Source organism: Mesoplodon densirostris, chromosome 14 (assembly GCF_025265405.1).
Source record: "Mesoplodon densirostris isolate mMesDen1 chromosome 14, mMesDen1 primary haplotype, whole genome shotgun sequence".
Classification (NCBI taxonomy): Eukaryota; Metazoa; Chordata; class Mammalia; order Artiodactyla; family Ziphiidae; genus Mesoplodon; species Mesoplodon densirostris.
This window is the reverse complement of record NC_082674.1, coordinates 46,432,419-46,457,305: the sequence shown is the minus strand read 5'-3', so window position 1 is coordinate 46,457,305 and position 24,887 is coordinate 46,432,419. Positions and strand designations below refer to the sequence as shown.

The 24,887-nt window shown below is 34.5% G+C and overlaps 1 protein-coding gene across 8 annotated transcripts in view; it reads left to right on the top strand.

Moving 5' to 3' along the window:
* The window catches only part of CCDC88A (coiled-coil domain containing 88A), a 123,843-nt gene that overhangs the window by 94,508 nt on the left and 4,448 nt on the right, over positions 1 to 24,887 (top strand). For 2 of the 8 annotated variants that reach the window (XM_060117503.1, XM_060117504.1), the window contains exons 20-32: positions 424 to 701; positions 933 to 1,076; positions 3,750 to 3,936; positions 7,909 to 8,054; positions 11,573 to 11,665; positions 11,790 to 12,004; positions 15,556 to 15,639; positions 16,643 to 16,846; positions 17,448 to 17,519; positions 18,071 to 18,157; positions 18,507 to 18,587; positions 20,446 to 20,705; positions 20,900 to 21,362. In XM_060117503.1, the coding sequence (XP_059973486.1) occupies positions 424 to 701; positions 933 to 1,076; positions 3,750 to 3,936; positions 7,909 to 8,054; positions 11,573 to 11,665; positions 11,790 to 12,004; positions 15,556 to 15,639; positions 16,643 to 16,846; positions 17,448 to 17,519; positions 18,071 to 18,157; positions 18,507 to 18,587; positions 20,446 to 20,705; positions 20,900 to 21,362 (2,314 nt within the window). Of the gene's footprint in view, positions 1 to 423; positions 702 to 932; positions 1,077 to 3,749; positions 3,937 to 7,908; positions 8,055 to 11,572; positions 11,666 to 11,789; positions 12,005 to 15,555; positions 15,640 to 16,642; positions 16,847 to 17,447; positions 17,520 to 18,070; positions 18,158 to 18,506; positions 18,588 to 20,445; positions 20,706 to 20,899; positions 22,437 to 24,887 lie in introns of those variants that run through there. The other 6 variants (XM_060117501.1, XM_060117500.1, XM_060117505.1 and 3 more) reach the window with 5 other exon arrangements.

The following is a 24,887-nucleotide window of genomic DNA, read 5'->3' as shown; positions in this document are numbered from 1 at the left end:
TTGTTGCTAATCACCTTCATTCAAGATAATTTGACCCTGGGAATTCCCTGGCAGTCCAGGCGTGGTTAGGACTCCACGCTTCCACTGCAGGGGAACAAGGTTCAATCCCTGATTGGGGAACTAAGATTCTGCAAGCCATGCGGCTCTGCCAAAAATTAATTAATTAATTAAATTAAATAATTCAACCCAAAACATATATATGATATGTATCTCATACTATATGTCGTAACACCTACCAAAAATCAAAATTAAATGGTAACCTAATTCTTTAGGGTGCTAAAATCCAAATTTTCTCAGTATAATATGAATATATCTGCAGTGATTTACTTAGTGCTTCCTAAAGTTAACATTGTCTTTTACTTTTAAAAAAAAGAACATTATAAGCTATTTTTCTTGTGTCTAATACAGTATGCATTCTTGTAGGTTGAAAATTCCACTCTTAATTCCCAAAGTACCTCACTTATGAACCAGAATGCACAACTCCTAATCCAGCAGTCTTCCTTAGAAAATGAAAATGAATCTGTAGTCAAAGAGCGAGAAGACCTGAAATCTCTCTATGATTCTCTGATCAAAGATCATGAAAAGCTGGAACTTCTGCATGAACGACAGGCTTCAGAGTATGAGTCTCTCATTGCTAAACATGGAACTCTAAAGTCTGCCCACAAAAATCTTGAGGTGGAACATAAAGACCTTGAAGATCGGTAATTTATTATCTTTTCTTGTGTTGTTAACTTAAAACCAATTTTCACTGGGTAATATAATAAATTGTATATGTTAAACAGGTCTGAGATAATTTATGTAGGACATATATATAAATTTACATGTTTTATGTGATACATATTAATAAATTACTATTGTTCCCTTTATTTCTAAAATGTTTTCTTTTTTTCTAAGGAAATATTATAAACCAAATACATAACTTTTTTTTCCAGTTACAATCAGTTACTAAAACAGAAAGGACAATTGGAAGATTTGGAAAAAACACTGAAGGTAGAACAGGAGAAAATGCTGCTTAAAAACAAAAACCATGAAACTGTAGCTGCAGAATACAAGAAACTTTGTGGTGAAAATGATAGGTAATAAATATTTATATATTTTAGTTTTGTATTATTCATTATATCCAACGTGTATGTTGCCCCTTTGTAGTACCATCCATAACTTAGAATTTTTTAAAAAGACCCCAGAGCAATAAGTAAATTACCCAACAAAATCATGTAGCTAGTTATAGAATGACAGACGAAAACCTGGATCTTCTGCTTTCTCTCGTTGTTTCTCTCTTGATTTATTCAACTAATTAAGTTTTTAAGCCACATTATATAACAAAATTTCGATGTATGTCGATACCATTTACATACTTTATTGAGACAGAATGTAATGAAACCTGATTCTTTATGTCTTTCTCTTTCTGCTAGTCTGGTATCCTGATTCTTGTCTTTGAAGGTGCTAAAAGTGAGCAGCCTTATCATTTTCTAGCTCATTGTTTGTACTTTTAGTTTTAACTGTCTTAGGTTTTAATGGTCTCATATTGCCATGGGGCAATTATTTTTTAATTTGAAGCCTTGGGAAAATCAAAACTTGTCAACTGGTGATCACCCTACTTCATAAGAGTACATTTTCAAAAAATTTTTAGAAGTCTTTGAAAAATTTAAACAGCCTAAACATTTGTACTGCTTTTACATTGCCGTAGCAGAAGTGCTGAAAGACAGCACACAAAATTCAATGGGGATCATTCATTGAGTATTTGTCCTATTATGGATTTAATGCAATCTATTTTTAGAATTAAACATCTATTTCTTTTCCTTTATTAAAAAAATCCCTAGGCTTCTAGAGCCATTTTCATTTTCATACTTAGTAATTTTCAATTTTTAGTTTTAATCTTTACAACTAGAAATTCTGTACGATGGATTTGAACTTTAACAAGCTCAACACCAAGCTAGAATCAAGGAACATGTATTTGTACAGTATAAACAACAGAAGACCAAATTGTGACAAGTTATAGGATACAAGGACATATTACGTACATAACATTGGGGAATGCGTTTAGTCTGGAAGTCCCATCTTCAACCTAGCCTTTTTTCCTTGTTGGGATTCACACCAAACTGGGACAGTTTGTGAACTTGAGTAGACCTTCCAGAAATCTGTTTTGCATACCTTAATGAAGAGTCTCCAGAAAGAACTCAGCCTAAATGATACGAAGAAATTGAGCATGATGAACTTGAACCAGAAGATTATGCAGGCTTGGAAGGGAAGAGTGGTCCTGAGTAGAGTATTTTCTGTCTCTCAGTGCTGTTCTTGCCCAGCTTTTATGCACTCATGCCTGTGTTCTAAGGGAAGAAAAGACTTTAAGTAAAACCTGAGAGAGCTCTTTTATAAATAAAAGATATTTGTGAAGACTTAATCTAAAGAACAGTAGTTTATCCATTTCTCTAAATAGCTTAAGTTTTAATCTTAGATAATGCCAAACCAAGAAAGTTGGTGGACTAGGTTGTCTTGGTCTCCTTAGAATTATGTTCACTGAATTGCATTTTGGTGTTAACGTTCTCAGCTTTGAGGGACAATGTAAAAAAACTCTCTTAAAGAGGTTATTTTAGTATTTGCCAGTGGGATGATATTGAGGACATTGTCTATTCTACCTCTTTATATCCCCTCCTGCCATGAAGCATTATGTAGCTGTCTATATGCCTCAGTGAGGTTTGCCCAGCTGTTACACACATGGCATGCATTCATACATGGATTCAACCTATTAATGGAGTGTTTATTGTATGTTCCTGGTCTTGCCATTTTACTTTTTTACCAAGTCACGATTTTTTAAAATGTATTATTTTATTATTTATAATTCTTATAAGCTTACTCAAATTCTTTGGAAAATGAGTTGAATTAAATTATTAGATGTTCTGAGCAAGTACCATCCTGAGGAAAAGTTAATTTTGTTTGGCTCCCTCTGCCTTTTGTGGGTTCCTGATCTTAATTCCTTCCATAAGATGAAGGTTAGTAAACTACAGCTAGTTTAGCAGGCCACATCCAGCCTGCAGCCTGTTTTGGTACAACCCCAAACAAAGAACAATTTTTACATCTTAAAACGTTGTGGTGGGGGACAAAAAAAGAAGAGCATGCTGTAGATTGCATGCGACCCACAAAGCCTAAGGTATTTATTACTCTCTGGTCCTTTATAGAAAGAATTTGCTGATCTCCCTCCTAGAGGTCAGTGGACCTTGTTCTAAAGGTATAATAGTGGAAAGGAACAGAAAAGGCTACGCTGTGATTTTTACCAAAAACTCCAAAATTTATCATGAATAATTGAGGACTGCATAAATATGAACAATTCACCACAACTGCAGAAATCTCAATAACTAAAATTTTGATTGAAGTTTGTATATCTCAGTTATCTGGCAACAGATTGATAGATTACCATGTCTCATACTGGATTGATTAATTTGCTCGATCTGATTTTTCTTTATTTTTCATGTTGAATTGTAGAATCTTTGAATTCTCTAGGTTAATCAAAACTGGATTGGTTATTTTCTCTTTTGTCTTTTAATCTAAATATTTTTGAATTAATACTTAAAAGTTTTAAAATATAGTTTTTACAGACTAGAAACTGATTCTTGATGAGTTTAATCACTGTCAAGAGAATCTTTTATATTCTTTAAGTATGTCTGAATGTAATTTATAGCATTTTCACACTGTAAATTATAATGAAATCTATTAAGAGAATCTAACTCTATTTATATCATGATTTCTAATTATAGGTTGAATCACACATATAATCAGCTTTTAAAGGAGACTGAAGTTTTACAAACTGACCATAAAAACTTGAAAAGTCTTCTAAATAGTTCCAGACTGGAACAAACAAGATTAGAAGCTGAATTTTCAAAGTTAAAGGAACAATACCAACAACTGGACATCACATCCGCCAAGCTAAATAACCAGTGTGAGGTGAGCTTAAAAAGTTTAATTGCTGTTTCCTTCTCTTTAGGTATCAAGACTTGCCTAAAAAGTAAACAATCATATTATAATAATGATAATAGCAGTATATGTTTAGTGGGGTATTTCTAAAAGAATTGGTCAGGGATAATTGAAATTCACAAATCACTCAGAAAAACTTCCTTCTTCCTTTATCATTAATTTCAACAATTTTTATTATTAGTTTAAACTTATATGTTCAGATACTTTGAAAAATTAACCCTTGTTTAATGAAAAAATGTTTACTGACCACCTGGTATGTATTAGTAAACCAAAAAGGTAAAAATCGCTTTCCTTGTGGAGCTTATATTCTGGTGGAAGGAAGCAGACAATAAACATAATAAGTAAGTGAAATATATAGTGTTTCAGTGTTTCGTTACATATGGCTGTGTAACAATTTACCCCAAAACATGATGGTATAAAACAGCCATTTATTATGCTCACATATTCTGTGGGTCAGAATTTGGACAGGGACAGTGGGGCCAGTTTGTCTGTGCTCCACTTGCATCTGGGCCCTCAGTTGAAAGATTGAAAGGCTGAGTGCATGTTTGGTGTTGATGCTGGCTATCGGCTAGAAGCATCAGTTTCCTCTTCACGTGATCTCTCCCCATGGACTGGTTTGGGCTTTCTCACAACATGGTGAGAACAGACAGAAGCCATCTCTATGTTAATGATCAAGCCTCAGAAGTCATGCAGCATCATTTCCCCTGCATTCTATTCACCGAGGCAGTCAAAGTCCCATCCAGGTTCAAGGGAAAGAGAAATAGACTCAGCCTCTTGATGGTGAATGGCAAGATTCTGGAAGAGCATATGGACTGGAAAGACTGCTGTAACCATTTTTAAGATTAGTCTGCAACATATGGTATGTTACAAGATGATAAGTTATGTGCAAGTAAAAATGGAGTAGGGTAAAGGGGGATAAGGACCCCCAAAGTGGATGAGGGAGTATAGAATGAAATTTTAACTAGGCATCCCTGAACAAAGATTTGAAGATTAGTGTATTATTATGTGGATATCTGGGGAAAGAACACTCCAGGCAAACAGCCCACACAGTGAACCTAGGTCAGGGGGATACTGGTATGTTTGAGGAATACTCAAGGAAGCTAGTGTGGCTGGAGTGGAATGAGCAAAGCGGGGAGAGTAGTAGGAGATGAGCTCCTACTACTGGCCAGAGATATGCCTGGGCCAGATATGTTGCCTTTATAGGCCATTGTAAAACACTTTTCTGAGTAAAACACGGGAGCCATGGGAGAGTTTTGAACAGAAGTGACATCTGCCTTATGTATACAGTTCTACTCTTTACATAATTCCATGCCTCTTCCCATGATGGTTTGATAAAGCGATAAAAGTTTTGAAATAGAAAAAGGATATTGAAAGCCTTAAATAATTCTTAAATTTTATGATTGGTCCCTAAATTGTTAAAGCTTGAGTATAGCTTAACGTCTGAATTTCTTGGAACTTTTAGGAAACCAGCACTTAAGCAAACCCTTAAATGGAATTAGGAATAGACTGCATCAGAAAAGTAATACTTAAAAGTTTTTTGTCTGAAATCACAAACTAATAGAAAAATTAGTTTGAAATCATACATATTTAATTACCCAACAGAGTTCAGAAATTATAGAACATCCATTCTGCCTGTGATTTATAAAAGTTTAAATAAAATATAATTGGGGTAATACACTTACAGAGGAACATGACGTACAGTGAAGAACATGACAAAATCAACTTCCCCGGAAACAATAAAATTGGGCAGAACTATCAAAAACAACCATTTTAGGGCTCTGGAACTCAAGCAAAGACATACAACAAATTGAGAAGAATTTATTAAAGAAAAACTACTCAGCTTTGGGTAGGAGGTTGTTTGAGGCATTTTATCATGTGACTTCTCCCATTCTTAGTCCCTTCCTCCCTTTTCTCCATACCTGGTAGTTCAGGCAAGGGGCAAGCCTTGAAAACCAACCACTTTGCTACTGGAGGGAACTGGCTTGATTTGAGCAGAGAACAGGAGAGTTCCACACCCAGGAGGGCTGTCAAAGGTCAACTCTCAGATAGCCTGAGGTTGGAATGTTAGATGTGGCAAGTCACAGACCAGCAAACTACTCAGAAATTTAACGTGGAGATCCAAGGAATGAGACAGCTAGCCATAATTTGTCTTGATAAGGTCCTACATGTCACTGGTGGTCTAGAAGACTGCTCAGCAGAGATCAGAAAGGGCCCTAACTACCTTATCCCTGGCTGATTGTCCCAACTTGAGTCAAATGCTAACCCTTGGGTAGGGGCTAAGTCATATAATAACATGATTTGGAGGGAGTGGAAAAATGAATCCATAGTGTCGGAGGTTCGTATAGTAGTTAATCTTTGTGGGAAGGGGTGGTAATTGGAAGAGTGTTTCTGGAATACAATTAATGTGCTGTTTCTTGATCTGGGTGCTGCTTCACACATGAGTTCATTTTGTGATAATTCATTGAGCTGTATATACACATAAAATTTGTTCTCTTTTCTGTATATATGTTTTATCAGTTGTCTGCTGTTGCAGTAATACTGTATAAGAACCATAGAACCTCAGTGGTAAGGGACAGTAAACATTTATTTTTGCTCATGAGTCTGGGTTAGCTGAGCAGATGTGCTAATCTGCATTGATGTGTGCGCTAAGATCAGTTGATCTTGGTAGGGCTTGCTCCTGTATCTGCAGTTAGCTGGCATGTACCCTGAGAGCTGGCTGGTCTAAGGTGGCCCCAGCTGGTGTAACTTGTCTGTGCCATGTGGTCTCTCATCCTCCAATAGGATTCCAAGAGACTGAGGGGGGAAGCACATAAGCCTCTTGAGGCCTAGGCTTGGAACTATCACACCATCACTTCTGCCTCCTTCCCTTGGCCAGAGGCATTCCAAATTCAAGAAGAGGGGAAGTAGATTCCACTTCTTGATAGGAAAAGTGAGAAGTCACAGCACAAGAGGGTACAGGGAGGAGCACTGCATTCAATTTTGCAGTGAATCTACCACATATGTTGTATTTCAATTTAACAACATATAGATAAATAAAACAAATATAGCACAGTATTAACAGTTGTTAGATCTAGATGGCTATTTATGGATATTCATAGTAGTATACTATCTGCTTTTTATTTTTATTTTTTCTTGCTTTTTTTCTCTACATTTAAAAAATATATTCTGCAAGTGACACTAAATTTTGACAATCACTACTTTGAGCTCTCTGACTTCTGCTGAAACTTCTGGCCTAACTAAGGCATGTTTCTAATTTCTGTTGACTACAGAGAAGAAGCAGCTCAATCATGCTGGCAGCCTAACTACTAGTAATAATCAGTAGTAATACCACCCATTTATTGATACTAGATTACCTGACTCCTTTGGATCAAGCCATAAAAATTATACACAAACTGTTAAGGTTTCTTGAAAACAGCGGTTGGGGGAAGAATGAGGTATATTAAGTACCTTCTGTGTGCCATAGGCATGACACCACATACTTTACATATATTATTTAATCCTTGCAACAGTCTTGGGGGATGGGAGTTGTTATCCTCCATTTATAGGTGGGGTCATTGAGGCTCAGAGAGCTACTAATTTGTTCAGCATTTTATAGCTACTTTTAAATGGAAGGCCAGAGATAGGAATCTAGCTTTGGACTCTAAGTCAAACAGCTGTAAAGAAAGCAGTGTTTGTTTTTGGAACTAGATAATTTATTATATGTTAAACGCAGTGTTTGTGAGAATTAAGAAAACATATGTGTCCAGCACATAACCCAGTACTTTAGCTGTCATTATTACTAAAATAATCACTCATGTTCTAATCAGAGTACAACCATCTGATTGTTCAAATAGCAGAAGACTTAAATCTTTGTGAAGTACTTATGTTTTTCAGATGTTTTGGGGGATTTATGTTAAATATAAATGTTGATATTTTAAAAAATAAATGTTTGTGTTTAAACAGTTGCTAAGCCAACTTAAAGGAAATTTAGAAGAGGAAAATCGACATCTACTAGATCAAATTCAGACATTAATGCTACAGAACAGAACACTATTGGAGCAGAACATGGAAAGCAAGGATCTTTTTCATGTTGAACAAAGACAGTACATGTAGGTACCAAATAATCTTGCACTCTGAAATATTACTCATGATTTTATCATTGCCATACCTGGTGGCAGAGAAAATGCAATGCTAATTTTTCTTGATTTTCAACATTATTATTTTGATATATATATTTTTAATGTTTATGTTCTGGGCTAATAACCAGAAATACTAACATAAAAACACATGGATCCTGCTCTTAATGAACTACTAATATAAAGCAAGAAATACAAATAAATTCTGTAATGGAGGTGTGTATAGGAAACCATAGAAATACAGCAAATATAAGGGAAGGAATACCTTAGTCTGCAAGAGAAGGTGGACTTTCTAAAGATGATTGCTTGAGCTGAGACTTAAAGGTTCAGTAGGAGTTTGCCTAAGGAGGCATACCAGGCCAAGAGAGCAGCAAATGCAGAAACAGGAGGTGTGATGAAAGTATATTATTACTGTGGTATAGGATCTAAAAATTAATTGTTCTTGCTGGAACAAAATCGAGGAAGGAGGAGTAGCAGAGAAGTGGCTAAACACTCAGGAGCCACTTGACAAAGGTTTTCTTTGCCGTACAAAAGACTTGTTGAAAAATTTGATCGGGGAGTAATGTGATCAGATTTGTGCTTTTTGTTTGTTTGATTGATTGATGGTTTAAACCACTGATGACATTAGAGTGTAGATTGGAGGTTCTGAGAATAGAGACAAGGAATAAGTTTTTAAGAAGGCTGTTGCAATAATCTAATGAAAAATAATTCATAAGCAGTGGTAGTTGAGATCAAATATCAATACAAGAGAGATGTGAAAGATAGAATTGACAGAGCTTAATTATTGGTAAGTTGTTTCTCTGTTGAGAGTGGAGGAATCTGGTAAAATCAGAGATTTTGGCCGGGTTAGCTCAGTGGATAGTCTTTGTAATACACCATGATTCACCTTTACTAAATTCTTCTCTTCCTCTTGTTCCCTAAATGAGAAGCACCATAGTATAATAGAAATAGCACAGATGTTGAAATCAGACAGCTCCTAATTCAAATCCCAATTCTTCTCATTACTAGTTATGTGACTATAGACGAGTTACTTCACTTCTTTGATCATTGGTTTCTTTTTCTCTAAAATAGAGATATAACACCTACTTCCAGCATTATCCTAAGGAGTAAATGAAATAATATGTGACTTTCAGGGCTTCCCTGGTAGCACAGTGGTTGAGAGTCCGCCTGCCGATGCAGGGGACATGGGTTCGTGCCCCGGTCTGGGAAGATCCCACATGCCGCGGAGCAGCTGGGCCCGTGAGCCATGGCCGCTGAGCATGCGTGTCTGGAGCCTGTGCTCCACAGTAGGAGAGGCCACAAAAAAAAAAAAAAAAAAAAAGTGACTTTCAGACTTAATGTATATAATGGTGAGCTTCAGGGCACATATGAAACCAGGATACACCATACATTTTTTGAAGCGTCAATTTTATTACAAAATTTGGGGCAAGGAACATTATTTTTATATTAATACACAGGTATACCATGGAGCAAAAGGTAGAGTTTGTGTGAACTTTTAAGGTAAATGTAAATTTCAAAGAAATTTCACATTTGTGCCTGGCCACTTTGGATCTTTAATCCTTTTGGCAGCATGTATGCCTTTACTCTCTGCCATAAGGGGTATTTTAGTTTAAGAAGCAGTGAGTGTATCTAAAATTTTTGCATTTAAGTTTCCTGTCCCTTAAGCAGAGTATTATTCAACACTTTATCTTCTTAATATTATGACCTTTGGTGAATAATCCATTTCTAAGGTTTCAGTGATCATATGTATACAGTTGACTTATAAATATTAGTACCTATTGTGACTTTTTGAATTTAAATTTAAAATATAATCTTTTTTTTTTTTTTTTTTGCGGTATGCGGGCCTCTCACTGTTGTGGCCTCCCCCGTTGCGGAGCACAGGCTCCGGACGCGCAGGCTCCGGACGCGCAGGCTCAGCGGCCATGGCTCACGGGCCCAGCCGCTCCGCGGCATATGGGATCCTCCCAGACCGGGGCACGAACCCGTATCCCCTGCATCGGCAGGCGGACTCTCAACCACTTGCGCCACCAGGGAGGCCCTAAAATATAATCTTACATGTCAGACAGTTCTAGCTGAATGCCTCTGTCACATCGTCCTAGTAGGAGTGACAGTGAATAAGTAGTACTGAGAATTTGGAGGTTCCTGATGATATTTCAGCAGGTAAGAGGAGAAAAGAACTGGGAGGTATAGGCTGTGTGCTATCTGAGCTGTGGTATAATCAATGGCAACATCTGTTCACAAAGTTCTTCCATATAAACTCTCACATCATTTCCTTCTATTTCCCACTGCCCTAATTCTTCCCTCCCACTCAATTAGGCTCCCCCCATTAGCATCCTGAATGCTTTCTTTACCTCCATCCTTTCTGATAATATCCTCTTCCCTCATTGAGTTAAGGTATCTAAAGCATAGATTTTATAATGTCACACTGTAATGAAACCTTCAATACTTCTGATTTTCTGTTAAGCTAAATCTAAATGTGAAACTCCCTCACTCCTTATTCTCAGCTCATCTGTTTAATTTAGCATTTTTATTTTTTGTTTCAGTCTATCTGATATGGCCTTTTTCTTCATGAGGCTTTCCTTGGTCATCCAAGATGGAAATATTTTCCCTTTTATAAGTTCCTTTGGTACTTCCACGGTACTTTTATTTTGTCATGCCTACTATTTTGGATTATAACAGTCATTTGTGTATATATCTTCTCTCTCCTACTGTACTGTAAGCAGAGCTGGGCAACTTACTATTCATCTTTATATACACCTCATGGCTCATGCCTTCCTCACTGTGAATGATTGCTAAATATTTGTTTAATAAATAGTATTTTTTGGCATCACAGTTTTCTTAGAGAGATCATTTTACTTTCATTTCCCTATATAATATATACTGTGAAGAACATAAAAATGAAACTAAGATGTGGTGAAGCTAGTGTACTCATGCATTCCTGGAAGCAGGAAATAATTCTCTACTAGTAAATTAAGCCTAAATAATTCTGCCATAAAGGAAAAAAATCTGTTTGCATGAAGATGTCGTTGAAGGATTATTTATTGTATTTGTAACTGTTAAGCAAGCTATCCAACATTTTAATATTTTGCCTATATAAATTATGATAAATCACCCTTCATACCAAAAATGACTTGATATACTAAAGATCCAAGAATAGGGGAGTAGTCAGTGTTGATATAATGTTGTTTAATAGCTGTAAAAAGATGTTGAGAGAATTCTTTTGTCATGATGATATTGTAATATGGAAGATTTTCTTAAAAATCCTATTGAAGAATTGAAACTTTAAGTCCTATGTCCTTTTATTTAAGTAAGTCATAAATTTAAAGAAAATGAGAAACTTAGAAAAATTCCATTGTTACTACCTATTAAATTCTTAGTTGTCAACTGTGGTATCTGTATTTTATGTTCTGGGGAGGAAGTTAGATCATAGTCCCCAAATAACATCCTTCATAACTGTACAAAATATGATGCATGTCCTTTTATTTTTATAGTGATAAGTTAAATGAATTAAGACGACAAAAGGAGAAATTAGAAGAGAAAATTATGGATCAATACAAATTTTATGACCCATCTCCTCCTAGAAGGTACTATTAACCAGGTTTATTTTCATTTTTATTAAAAAAAAAACAAAACAGAAGCTTCTGATTTTGAGAGGGACTCATATGTTGAATGTTAGACTGATAAGAATTTTTTAAAATTATTTTTTAGGAGAGGCAACTGGATTACTCTAAAAATGAGAAAATTGATAAAGTCTAAGAAAGACATTAATCGGGAGCGTCAGAAATCACTAACATTAACACCAACCCGCTCAGACTCCAGTGAAGGATTTCTTCAACTCCCCCATCAAGATAGTCAAGATAGTTCTTCAGTAGGTTCAAACTCTTTAGAAGATGGCCAAACTCTGGGGACCAAGAAAAGCAGCAGTGAGTGCTTAAACTCTTTAAACATTTGTGACCTCTAGTACTGATTTAGAATCCTTACTGAAGATTTCTTTTAAATAGCTTCCACAATCTTTTGGGATAATAGTTTGATGAATGTGTTTCTTTTTAACTCCATATCATTTTAAAATTCACTGCCTACTGCAATACTGCATAACCACATGATTTTCTATATTGTGTATTTAGAGAAATACCATACACAGAGATACCATCTTTCGGCCAGGGAAATAAAATAGTACAGAAAGACCAGTGAAATGAGAGCCAGAATACCTCTGCCACTTGCTAGTCCTGTTAACATGGGCAAGCCTTTTACCATTGTGTCATACTTCGCAGGGTAATTTTGAGGAACAACCGAGAAATATTTATAAGAGCTCATTTTTGAAATTATTTATAACTTAATAGTAAGGCTTTTTTTTAATGACGTCTTACTCATACTTTGATGCTGTCAAATTGGAGAAAAGTTACGTTGTGGGGAAGCAAAGAAAAATAGCTATGAATTTGAAGAGAATGTTATTCAATGATTTAGAAATAGTTGAAGGTTATAAAAGTTATTGAGGGATTGTTTGGTAAAGGTTCAATGAAAATAAAATAGAGATATAAGTTTGCGCATAAACTTGCGATTTAACTTTTTAAATCACAAATGTAGAAGTATAATATAACGTGCCCTATACAATTAACACTCTCTTGATTTCATTATTAGTGCACTTTGCTAAACATCAAGAGCAAAGTAAAAGCCTGAAAAAGTGTATTTTAAGAGAAAGAAAAGAATCCAGTGGTAGGCCCTTTGAAGATATACAAGAATTTAACTACTAGCAATGTTCTTATAAAATATGTAAACAGGATACTATGAATCCATTCACACTATAACCAGAATCACTAAATTTAAAAGTATATGTATGTATATATGTTTACACATATATATATATATAGTAAACTATATATGTGTGTATGTGTATGTGTGTGTATATATATATATATATATGAATTCAGTACTATTCTTCTGAAGTATAGTATAGGCAAAAACAGCTACTACTTCCTCCAGGGGTAGACTCTCCATATGGGCAGCTCTCAAAACACTCAAAAAACTATATAGACGTTGTTTTGTCCTCAGGGGAATTATCTCTGAAAAAACAGTATTTTAGAGTGTAGGAGATTAGACATTCATTATAGGCTATATTTCAGAATGCAACTATAGCACCCTATAAACTAGAATCCACAAGTAAGCAACAAAAAAATCATTCCCATACCTGAGTACATATTCATACATACATACATATGTACAAGTGTGTGTGTGTGTATAAGAAAGTGGTTTAATTCTGTATATCCATATAAGATTAGTCTTGTCAGCCAAATCTACATGAAATCTGTGAGTATGGTAGAGAGATCATCAAGTTTTCCTTAAAAAGGTGCCGGATGATTCAATTTTATCTGCTACCTTTGAATATAAAATATCTTACATCATATTTAATGAGAAATGGTCATGGGTATACTTAATATTTTTAATTAAAGGAAGATATTTCAATTCTGATATGAAAATATACAAAAGAAAGGCACAGTCTTTTTTGAGGTAAGCTTGTTTGTTTTAAATATAAATCTGTCATTCCTTCATACTCTCTGCTGAAACATCCAGAGTAAGAATCAGAAGGAAGTAATATTCTCCTTTCCAGCAGCTGTTCAGTTTTAGAATTTTAAAAATAAACACAAAACCCAACCATTCTAATGTTCCCTTAATTTCAATATAGTTTGGGAAGAGAACATTGTATATCTACAAACTAATTGCCATAAGAAGGATCACATTCCACCACTGGCAAATTTAAATCTCCTTTTATCCTGTCCATTTTGGATGAGTGCCTGTCAGTAAAGCAGTCTATGGAAAACAGTTGAAAACAAGAAAAGAAAGTATCTAAACAAGACAACGTGTGCATGCTGCAACCACTCAGCTTTGTTTTAGCTAAGTGTCCATTTTACATTGCTTTCAGTTCATTTCTTTTTAATCATTGAAAACAGCTGTGTTTACCAAGCTAGAAATGAAATAAAAGCTTAAATGAATCATGACTATTCTTAATAGCAATCAAATAAATAAGTTAAAAAGCTGTATGTCCTTGCATTCTCCTTAATGAGTGATACTCATCAGTTTGTCAGAAGAGCTTTTTATTATTTATAAGATGACAGCAAACCCTGAGAAACAGCATAGTTATTAAGGCTGTGTACAGTATGCTTTTAAATCTTGATGTGAGTTTTTCCCATAGTTCTTAAATTGCAGTTCCAAAAAGATGTAACAGTTTTTCGTATTAAAATCTTCTTAAAGTGTAGCTTAAGAATGTTAGTGACTCTAGTGAACATTTTAATTTTTATGTTAATGACTCCTACTGTAGTATAACCCTAATTTTCCTTCATATAATTTTCCTGCATAGTGCTACCTTTGATTTCTTTTAATAAGCCCAAAAGCCCTTTAAAATATCTAAAAATGTTATAAATACATATTTTTCTGTCATTTTTGCTTGCTTTAGGTTACCTCTTTATCTTTTAGGTTTATCAAAGCTTAAAAGCTACTATCAAAATACTGTTTTTTCTTTCTCCCAGCCAACCTTTTGCAAAATGAAATTAATATAATTGTCATCTTTTGAAATACTTCTCTTAGAAGAGTATATATTTCTGTGGTGCTGCTAAATAATGCAGGATTCAGTTTAAACCAAGAAGTAATTCCCTATTTTCTTTTTTAAAGTTTAAGGAAATAACGAAAGTTTTTTTAAGTTTCTTTAGATTATTTTAAACATCCCCTAGTTTTTTTTTTTTTTTTTTTTTCTTTTTGCGGTATGCGGGCCTCTCACTGTCGTGGCCTCTCCCGTTGCGGAGCACAGGCTCCGGACGCGCAGGCCCAGCGGCCATGGCTCACGGGCCCAGCCGCTCCGCGGCATATGGGATCCTCCCAGATCGGGGCACGAACCCGTATCCCCTGCATCGGCAGGCGGACTCTCAACCACTGCGCCACCAGGGAGGCCCCATCCCCTAGTTTTTGTTGAGGCATTTTACTAATGCCTGTACTAAAAATGTACAGGATGTACATTTTTCTGAATTACTTTTTTTCCAAAATAAAATCTTACAATTTAAAAAGTTAAAGAAAATAGAGGACTGAAAGCCTTCTACATTTTCATCATGTGTACTCTGTGATCCACCAATAATGGCCCTAATAATAAAGGTGTATCTTTACAACTTAACTAGGAAAATTGTTCCTTCTGTAAGTAGTTCTAATCAGTTCCTATATTTCTAGGACTTTAGTCAATCCAAGCTTTCAAAGTATATGTTTCTCATCATTGTCTTCAGTGCTTTTCCAAGTATTTTAAAGTATCAAAGTACATATTTCATATTTCATTATCACTCAGCAGCACGAGAATAATAGCTTTAGTATAGTTTACATAGCTGAAGCTCAGACATTCATTTCTGTCCTTAATTTCAACATTTAACTCCCATCTGTTCTTCTCCCTTTTTTCTTTCATTTTTCTGTTTCTGTTTTTCCTCATGCTCTGACATTAAAGTGGTTGCACTGAAAAGACTGCCCTTTTTGAGGAACAGACCGAAGGATAAAGACAAAATGAAGGCCTGCTACCGTCGTTCCATGTGTAAGACTTTATGACAGTTCAGCTTCTTTCAAATGACTACACTGGCTTCCATTACTAATTTTTCACTAACCATTCTTTGGACTGTGCCAATTTTCTTATTTTGCAAAGTGCAGTCTTCCTGTAATACAAGGAGCTGGAAGAATATTTTTTTTTCGTAACTGGCACTGAATTTGCATTATATGTATGTTCACTTATACTTATACATATACATGCATATGTTTAGTCATACATGTAATATACTTGGAAATTTCCAGTACTTTCTAAAAGTTGGCAGAAAAAAACCTTTAATTTTATATGCCATAGAGATTTCTTCCCAAAGAAATTTACTTAAAGAAAATATAACAAAATCTTTAGCATTAGGTATTTAATTTCTTAATGAACTAGGATTAAATAATTAAATAAATTAAATGGCCTGTAACCCTTGAGAATGTTTGTCATTCTTTATATAATAATACTCTGGTTTTTCTTTTTTTAAGTGGAATGGGTAATTACATAATCACATTAAATGTCTGTCACTTTGGATATCCTCTCTTTCAGGTTTTTATTGAATGGTATACTTATTTGATTCATAAAATGAATAATTTCTTCAGTAATCTGCTCTGACCAAGGATTCTTTATCATTTTCAATAGTGATGCTGTAAAGAACTGCTCTCCATATTACCTTTATTCATTCCATTTTTGTCACCACAGAACCACATTATGAAGGCTTCTAATTATATTGTACATCACTGCTCAAAAGCATGGCAGTTGTACAGAGTAAAATTCCTTTTCCTATCTTTAAAGGGGGTGGAGGGTGATAAAAACATTTATTGAAGTTTATCAGCCTTCGGCCTACTCATTTCATTCAGCTGAATGCATGTCATAATTCAAATGACCTTGTGGTTAGTTTTTTATTTCACTTGCATTAATCCATAGACAAAAGTCAGATCATTTATAATACAAAATAGAAATAAGAGCAAATACATTAACCATGCTGATTCATTTGCTTTCATTTGCATCCCAGCCATGAATGACCTGGTGCAGTCCATGGTCCTAGCAGGAGGACAGTGGACAGGTAGTACTGAGAATTTGGAGGTTCCTGATGACATTTCAACGGGTAAAAGGAGAAAAGAATTGGGAGCTATGGCCTTCTCTACTACAGCCATCAACTTTTCAACTGTCAACTCTTCTACAGGCTTCAGATCCAAGCAGTTGGTTAATAATAAAGGTATAGGCCGTCTGCTATTTGCACTGTGGTGTAACTGTTGGCAACAGGAATTTTAATTTGACTTTCCCATGTTTACTTTTTTGACAGCAGCAACCTGAAATAATGATCAAAACAATCTGGGTTTGATCTGAGGGAATTTTCAAATCATTTCAAAAATTTAAAACATCGTACAAATAACTAAAATCTTTCCTAGGCCTTTCATAATAAACAGATAATGAACTAACAAGAAATGGAAAAGTAAACCAAGTAAAAGAATGAGAAAAGGAGAAAGTGATAGAAGCTTTAAAAAAAAACACACAAAAAAAACCTAGAAACACTATAGCATCACAGAGAACCACATAGAGCAACCCAGGCTCTTGCTTTGCTTTGCAGGGTCACAGGCAGATTGTTTCAGTGCTTCTGGTGTTTTCCCTAAGCAAGTCAACTCTCATCAGAGCTATTCTGTTTCTTACTCCTATTCGTTTATGATTGAATCTATAAAATATGTTAAATCAAGATGTATTATACATGGTTGAAAAAGAATTTCCATATTCTGCATAAATAAAATTTTATAATTTGTTTGTTAAAAATATTTTTATATTCATTTTACTATTTTATGTAGATACTACATCCTTTGAAGACGTAAGTCCACAAGGTATTAGTGATGATTCTAGTACGGGATCAAGAGTTCATGGTAAGATATGAACTTTATTTAGAGAGTACATATTACATACAGAATGAGAATGCTAAGACTCTTGCATTAACCTGCTGAATGTAGCACTGCCAGCAAGCATGTTTTCTCTAACCTGCATCTCATAGCTACCTCTGCTATTTCTTCAAACCTACTACCCCCTTTTGCCTTTTTTAAGGTTATTACTTCATCCAAATTGTCTCTGTTATCATCAAGGTCATTTATAAAGTATGCCTGCACAATGCTCAAAGGTAATTTTGTTGCCGTTTTGGCATAAGGTTAAAGTTATGAGATACATTTTATGTTTGGTTTTAAAAATATTCACTTTGGCAAAGGACAAACTCTAAGAAACCACATTTTCTGCAATGTTGAGCATTTCAGAGTTTTTAGTTTCTATCTGGAAAGTCATATCTTACCAAACTAAATTAACAAATAATGGATAACGGAATTTCATATGTAAAGGAATATGTTAAAGGAATTTCATATGTAAGCAGGACTTTAAGAAGTAGGATAGGGCCATGTTAACTGTGCAATTGTTTCCCTTGTATGGATAGGAATACAGGACATTAACTGTGCAGATGCTCATATTCCTCCTGTTCGTGGCATCTCTGCAATGTGCAGGGTTCCTTGTCTGATCTGTTGTAAGTGACCTAATCACCAGGTTTTTTTTGGGGGGAGGGCATGTCATTCTGTTCAACTAAAACAGTCCTGGTATCCATCTAGAAATCCATTTCCAAATCTAATTATGCACTTTTATCTTCTTTTCTTTGAATCTCAGCTATTGTCTGAGAAGTGTCCTGTTCTCAACTGTTTAACTGAACTATCTGGAAATGCCTTTGCCCTCTAATCTGTAAGATTCAACTCTCTGTGGGCATGCTCAGCCTGTGAAAGTATGCATGATTGCTTCCTCAAAGCATTCTGTAATCAGAATGTAAAGTTCATTGTCTTCAGCTGGAAGTTTTATCACTGTCTCCTGATTTTTTCATTTAGCTTCGAGACCAGCCAGCCTTGATAGTGGCAGAACATCCACTAGCAATAGCAATAATAATGCTTCACTCCATGAAGTCAAAGGTATGCTGTAGGTAAATTTATTAATATGCTCCATCCATTTCCAGATTTTAAAGTGGGAGATTGATGAAGTTTCTGGGGTAAAGTATGAAATCCAAATCATTCTATGTTTGGAACATAGTTCCTTGGAATATTTTATACTTTTCACATTGCAATACAAATGTATTTCAATGTGTACAAATGTAAAAACAGGAGCAGTTATTTTAGTTTCCATTTTTCATCCTCACAAATAAAATCTTTTTCTTGTAATCTTTATATTTCAAAATATCTATAGGTTCTTATTTTACTTACATTTTGTCATTGTCATGAAAGTGGCTGTCCTTAACTTTCTCATGATACATGTAGTTTGAACTCACAGAAGGTGTTTTAGAAATAGTTTTAGCTTTTCTTATCCATGAAATAAGGAGGAATATATTTTTTTAATTTGAAAAGACAATTGTATGTGTATGTGTGTGTGTAACTGTAACAAGAGCCAAATGGGTGCATATAGTTCATATAAAGAATTAGTTCAAGATATCTTTTTCCTCAATTTTTTAGTATGCATTCCAAGGTGAAATTTTTATGTAAATGTCTGGAAGTATTGACTAATACCTTTTTCCTTAAAGGTATACTGCCTACTCAGATTCTGGAATTATTTAATAGATTATAAAGGTTTGTGAAAGTAGTTATTCTCTACAGTCCAGAATTGTTAAATTATAATGAGTGCATTTGTTCTGTTGCTTTTTCATATTATAAAATCATTTTGTCTCAGTTGTGATTATATTTTATTATTGCTTTGACTTTGTTGCAATGATCTGAACAATCTGATTTCAAGGAGGTATTATTTTTTCATTTTTATAATCATGTTTTTATATCCTGTAGAAAAATATAGTCTGAAATGTAAATAAGTCTTTTCTGATTTGAAAATTTAAGAAAATCTTTTTCCTGTAAAATGTTACATAGCTTGAGCCAAAATCTTTCCTGACCCATTTTATTCTCTGTGATTAGGAAACCATGGAAAGTTGCATTTTCTATCTTGATGCTGTATCTACACAGTTAGCAATGGATCAAAATGAATAAGCACTCTTAAGGAATAGCATAAACTTTAGGGATCTTTTTTCCAGAACTAGTAATTTGCATTCTGTATAGTTGTTCAGCCTCAACCGAGTCTGTGAAAGCTGTATAGCCACCATACCAACAGTGGAAAGCAGGGAGAATCAGATGATTCAGATATTAAAGAACAAAATACTACATACTTAATTTTATATTTTTACTGGAATTTTCTAAGTAATTACATCATGTCTCCATTTGACTTTCCTTAGATGCTTGCTGTTTAAATTTTTAAAATATTTCTTTAAGATTATTCAGTTAGGATCAACAAATAAACCTTCAAATAAGTAATACAGACCTCATAGAAAGTCAAAGAATTAGAATTTTTAGCATTTAGAAGAGTTTTTGGTTTTAACATTCTCAAATAATTTAAAATTCATATAATCATGTTTTGTTTTAAATTGTGAGGTGTTTTACAATTATTTGAACCCGACTTTTAAAAAATGTATTATTTCCTTGTTTATTCATTCATTTACTCATCAAATGTATTGAGTGCCTGCTTTATATGTTTAGGCTGTGGGTATGGTGGTGATGGCAAGTCTTTGCCCTTGTGGAGCTTATAATATTTGTCAACTTGACAAATAAGGAAGCAAGCTATGGTAGACATTTGTTAGACTGATGGGAGATTAACATGGTTTACTAAGCATTTCTGAATAAAGCTTTGAAAGTCAGTTTGGCTATTTGTAAGAATCCAGTCAACAAATGTCAGTACTTACATAGTTTTAATCTCATTTCTATTATTGAACTCTTAACACACCATTTACTCCAAAAGCAGGTGCAGTTAATATCCAAAGCAGGCCACAAAGCCACAGCAGTGGAGAATTTAGCCTGCTTCATGAGCATGAGGCGTGGTCCAGCAGTGGTAGCAGTCCAATCCAATACTTGAAAAGACAGCCCAAATCAAGTCCAGTGCTCCAGCACAAAACACTAGAGAGTCGAGCACATCACAAGGTCAAAACTGGTTCCCCTGGAAGTGAAGTTGTTACTCTACAACAGTTTTTGGAAGAAAGCAACAAGCTTACCTCAATACAGGTTAGTTTTATCTATGGTGACCTTAATTTAGATGGACACTACACGTTAAATTTCTATGGTTGAATTTTAGAGCCTTTTTTTTAAGGAGGGTTTAGAGACATTAGCAATTTTTTTATTGTACAGTCTAGTGTATCAGGAAAGTAAAAGCATGGCTGTATTCACTAATCTGCTTTGATTTTTTTTTTTAAAAACAGATAAAGCCCTCAAGTCAAGAGAATCTTTTAGATGAAGTAATGAAAAGTTTGTCTGTCTCTTCTGACTTTTTGGGAAAAAACAAACCAGTTAGCTGTGGTCTGGCCAGGTCAGTAAGTGGAAAAACTCCAGGAGACTTCTATGATAGACGGACAACTAAGCCTGAACAATTTGTGAGACCTGGTCCTCAAAAGACTGAAGATACCTATTTCATTAGTTCTTCTGGAAAGCCTACACTAGGCACTCAAGGAAAGATAAAAGTAGTAAAAGAAACTTCTCTGTCACGACAATCAAAAGATAGTAATCCCTATGCCACTTTACCTCGTGCAAGCAGTGTGATCTCTACTGCCGAAGGAACTACTCGAAGGACAAGCATCCATGATTTTTTGACCAAGGACAGTAGACTACCTATGTCAGTTGATTCACCACCAGCTACTGCTGATAGCAGCATCACTGCAACATCTAGTGAGTACCGTTTACACCAGTGGTCCTCTCATCCACTTCACAGTCCAACTTATGCTGTAGGTTCTCAAGCACAAAATGATTTAGCTACAGACAAGCCCATGTCTCCATATGCCCAGGCCAGAAACTCAAGAACAGAAAGGTCACATTTTCTAAACCAAACTTTTGCCACTGTTAATATGTCTAATGATGCATTTGGAATATCGGCTAAAGATAGCATAGACTCATTTACTGTGGCTCATCCATCTCAGCCATTTTTATCCCTGAATACAGAATTAGTTAGTAACATAAGTGGGCTACCTCCCAGACCAGTCACCAGGCTAACTGACCAGGCTTCTGCTTCTTTGGATAAAGCTGCACAGAAAGATACTGAGCAGTTTTCTGATAATCAGAACTGCAGTAACAGTAACCCACAGTCTTCTGTAGTTAGCAATAACCTTATCACTCCTGCATGCCTCTATCCTGATGACACAGAAGCTGCATTGTTGGTTTCTGAGGATAATCAAACTGTTTGGTATGAATATGGTTGTGTATGATCAAAACTGCACAATTTAATACTGATGTTATTTGATATGCACTATGCTTCTCTAATCTGATTTGAAGAGCTGCTATTGAAAAGTATCATTTGGCTAGGTTTATACTTTTATTTTTAAATTGTGGATAGTGTTCAGGTGTACATTGTGGCATGTATATAAATGTGATTATGTAACCACAACAAAGCTTGCATGAATTATTAATTGCATTGTACATTTTTTGCATGACTTTAAGAACCTTAACAATACATGCTCCTCTTTGACATTTCTTGTCACCTAATAAGAGATTGTTACTTTGATACCTAGAGGCATGTTAAAATGGTTGCATGCTATAATTACCAACAAAGCATTTCCAAGTCATATTTACTTCATCGGTTCCAAAAAAGAATGCTCATTGTCTCTCTCCCTCCCTTTGCTCCCCTTTCCCTCTCTCCCTACCTCTCTTCCTCTTTTTTTTTTTTTTACAAAATGTGCACTTCATATTCATATTGCACATGTATAGTATTAGTAAGGAAAATATGTTAAAAAGATGTCATTTTCTTTTGCCATTTAATTATGCCTTCTGCCCTGCTGCTTTATTTTCAAAGAAATAGTTATTAACTACTGCTCATATTTATAAAATTGTTCAGATTTAAAACTTTGTTAATACTCATAAATTTAGCATAATTCTTTTTTAAAAAAACATCAAATTTAAATGTGACATACAGGGACTAGGAGTATTTGTATTCTATTTCTTCTCTGCACTTTTCTTCATGTGATAAATATAAGAGCTCAAGTACTATCTTTCCTTCAAGATGACTTTTTTACTTGGCATCAGTTAACACAGATTTTTTCAGGGTTTTTTTTTATATACAGTCAAAGAGAAATAAAGCAAATCATACTCAGTGTGTGAGAAATTTGCATTTTTACTTCTATTCAAAAAGTGTAGCAAGCTTATAAAGTGGTGAAGATTGTTACTTATATAATTCTATAATTTATTTCTTACTAAATTATATGTCTGTCCTTAAAACAGAATTTTCTAAAATGAGTACATTGTGCTAAAATAAAATGCAAAATTAGTATTTGTAATCACTTAAACAAGTATGTTTTTAGTAGAACAAATTTTAGAATTAAGAATAAATGCAAGCTCTTAACTAAAAATTAATCATAAAAGATAGAGAAAATACTTGCTAACTCTGACTTATGTCATAAACTTTAAAATTATCTTGCTGTGGTCATAGCACTTTTAAAGCAGAATCAGCTAAACTTGAATTGTTTTATTCCAGAATAAAAGAAAACCCCAAGAAACCCATAACCCTGAATCACTTACTTCTAGAGAAGTATATCTTAGTTCTGTCTCTGAAATGTTTTTGCCATCTTGATTCAGCCTAAATATTACTGACAGTCATGCAGCCTGGCATCTAGAAGAAATGATTTGAAATGTAACTTTAAAAATGGGGAGGAAATTATTATTTTACACATTGTATTAAATTATTATTGTTATTAATTGGGCGAAAGAAAACAAAATTTATAGAGAATCTTTGCTTAATGAAATGTGTATCCTGGCAATTCCCTGGCGGTCCAGTGGTTAGGACTCCACGCTTTTACTGCTGAGGGCCTGGGTTTTATCCCTGGTCGTGAAACCAGGGATCCCTGATCCCGCAAACCATGTGGCACGGCCAAAACTTTAAAAAAAAAGAAAGAAAGAAGGAAAGACATTTGTATCCTTTATAAATTAAGCTATCCTCTTCTTTTCTCATAGCCAGCTCTTACTAAAAATGCTTTTAATGCAGGTAATCAAATAAACACAATCAGAAATCTTTCATATTTTTTAGTATCTACATGAATACATCAGTCTGTTTTGTTGTCACTTGTTTCATAATCAGTCCGAACATTTCAAATGTTTTTGGTGTCCCTTTTTTCATAACCTGATAATAAAACTTAATGGTAAATATAGGTGAGATTACATGGGGCCATATATGATACAAATGTAATAATTAGTGTAATTTCCACATTTAGTCAAAGATTATTTCACAATCATTTCAACTTTTTAGATAAGTCTGGCCTTATACTTTGTTTAAAATATTAAATTTATTTATAAAAATATATTGAGAAATCATATGCTATTATAGTAAAAACTGATTATTTTACAATATTAGACTTACGGGAAAGAAGTATTTCTAACCCAAATGGCTATAGTTATATATACAGCATGTTTTCCAAAAGAACATACACACTGTGCATGTAAGACAGATAGATACATACCATGTCCATGTGTCTTGATCTCAAAGAATACAGGTTAGACTTCCTCCAGAAACTGTCACCAGCTGTAGAGTCATAAAATTCCCCCCAAACACTATTTTACTTGTGTTTCTTGATAGCACTTGAAATCAAATTTTTAGCAGTGAGAAGAACCTTAGAGATCATATAGAGCTAGTGTTTCCCAAACTTTAAAAAAATCAACATAATACTTTCTAGGAATGAAATCTTACGAAGATGCCCCAACTTTAAAAATTTTTTTTTTGAGATAAAAGTGAAGCAACTCTGACTCAATTGAGCAGCTGCACTTTTTTTCCTCCAAGACAGCTCCATAAATAGTCTAGCGGCTTCACAGATTACAGGCATACCTCGTTTTATTGCACTTTGCTTTATCGTACTTAACAGATACTGCATTTTTTTACAAATTGAAGGTTTGTGGCAACCCTGTGTTGAGCAAGCCTATCGGCGCCATTTTTCCAAAAGCATTTGCTTACTTCGTGTCTCTGTGTCACATTTTGGTAATTCTCAGACTATTTCAGACTTTCTCATTGTTATATTTGTTATGGTGATCTGTAATCAGTGGTCTTTGATGTTACTATTGCAAAACGATTATGATTTGCTAAAGGCTCAGATGATGGTTAGCACTTTTTAGCAATAAAGTATTTTTAAATTAAGGTATGTACTTTGTTTTTTAGATATAATGCTATTGCACACTTAATAGACTACAGTACAGTGTAAACACAACTTTTACATGCAT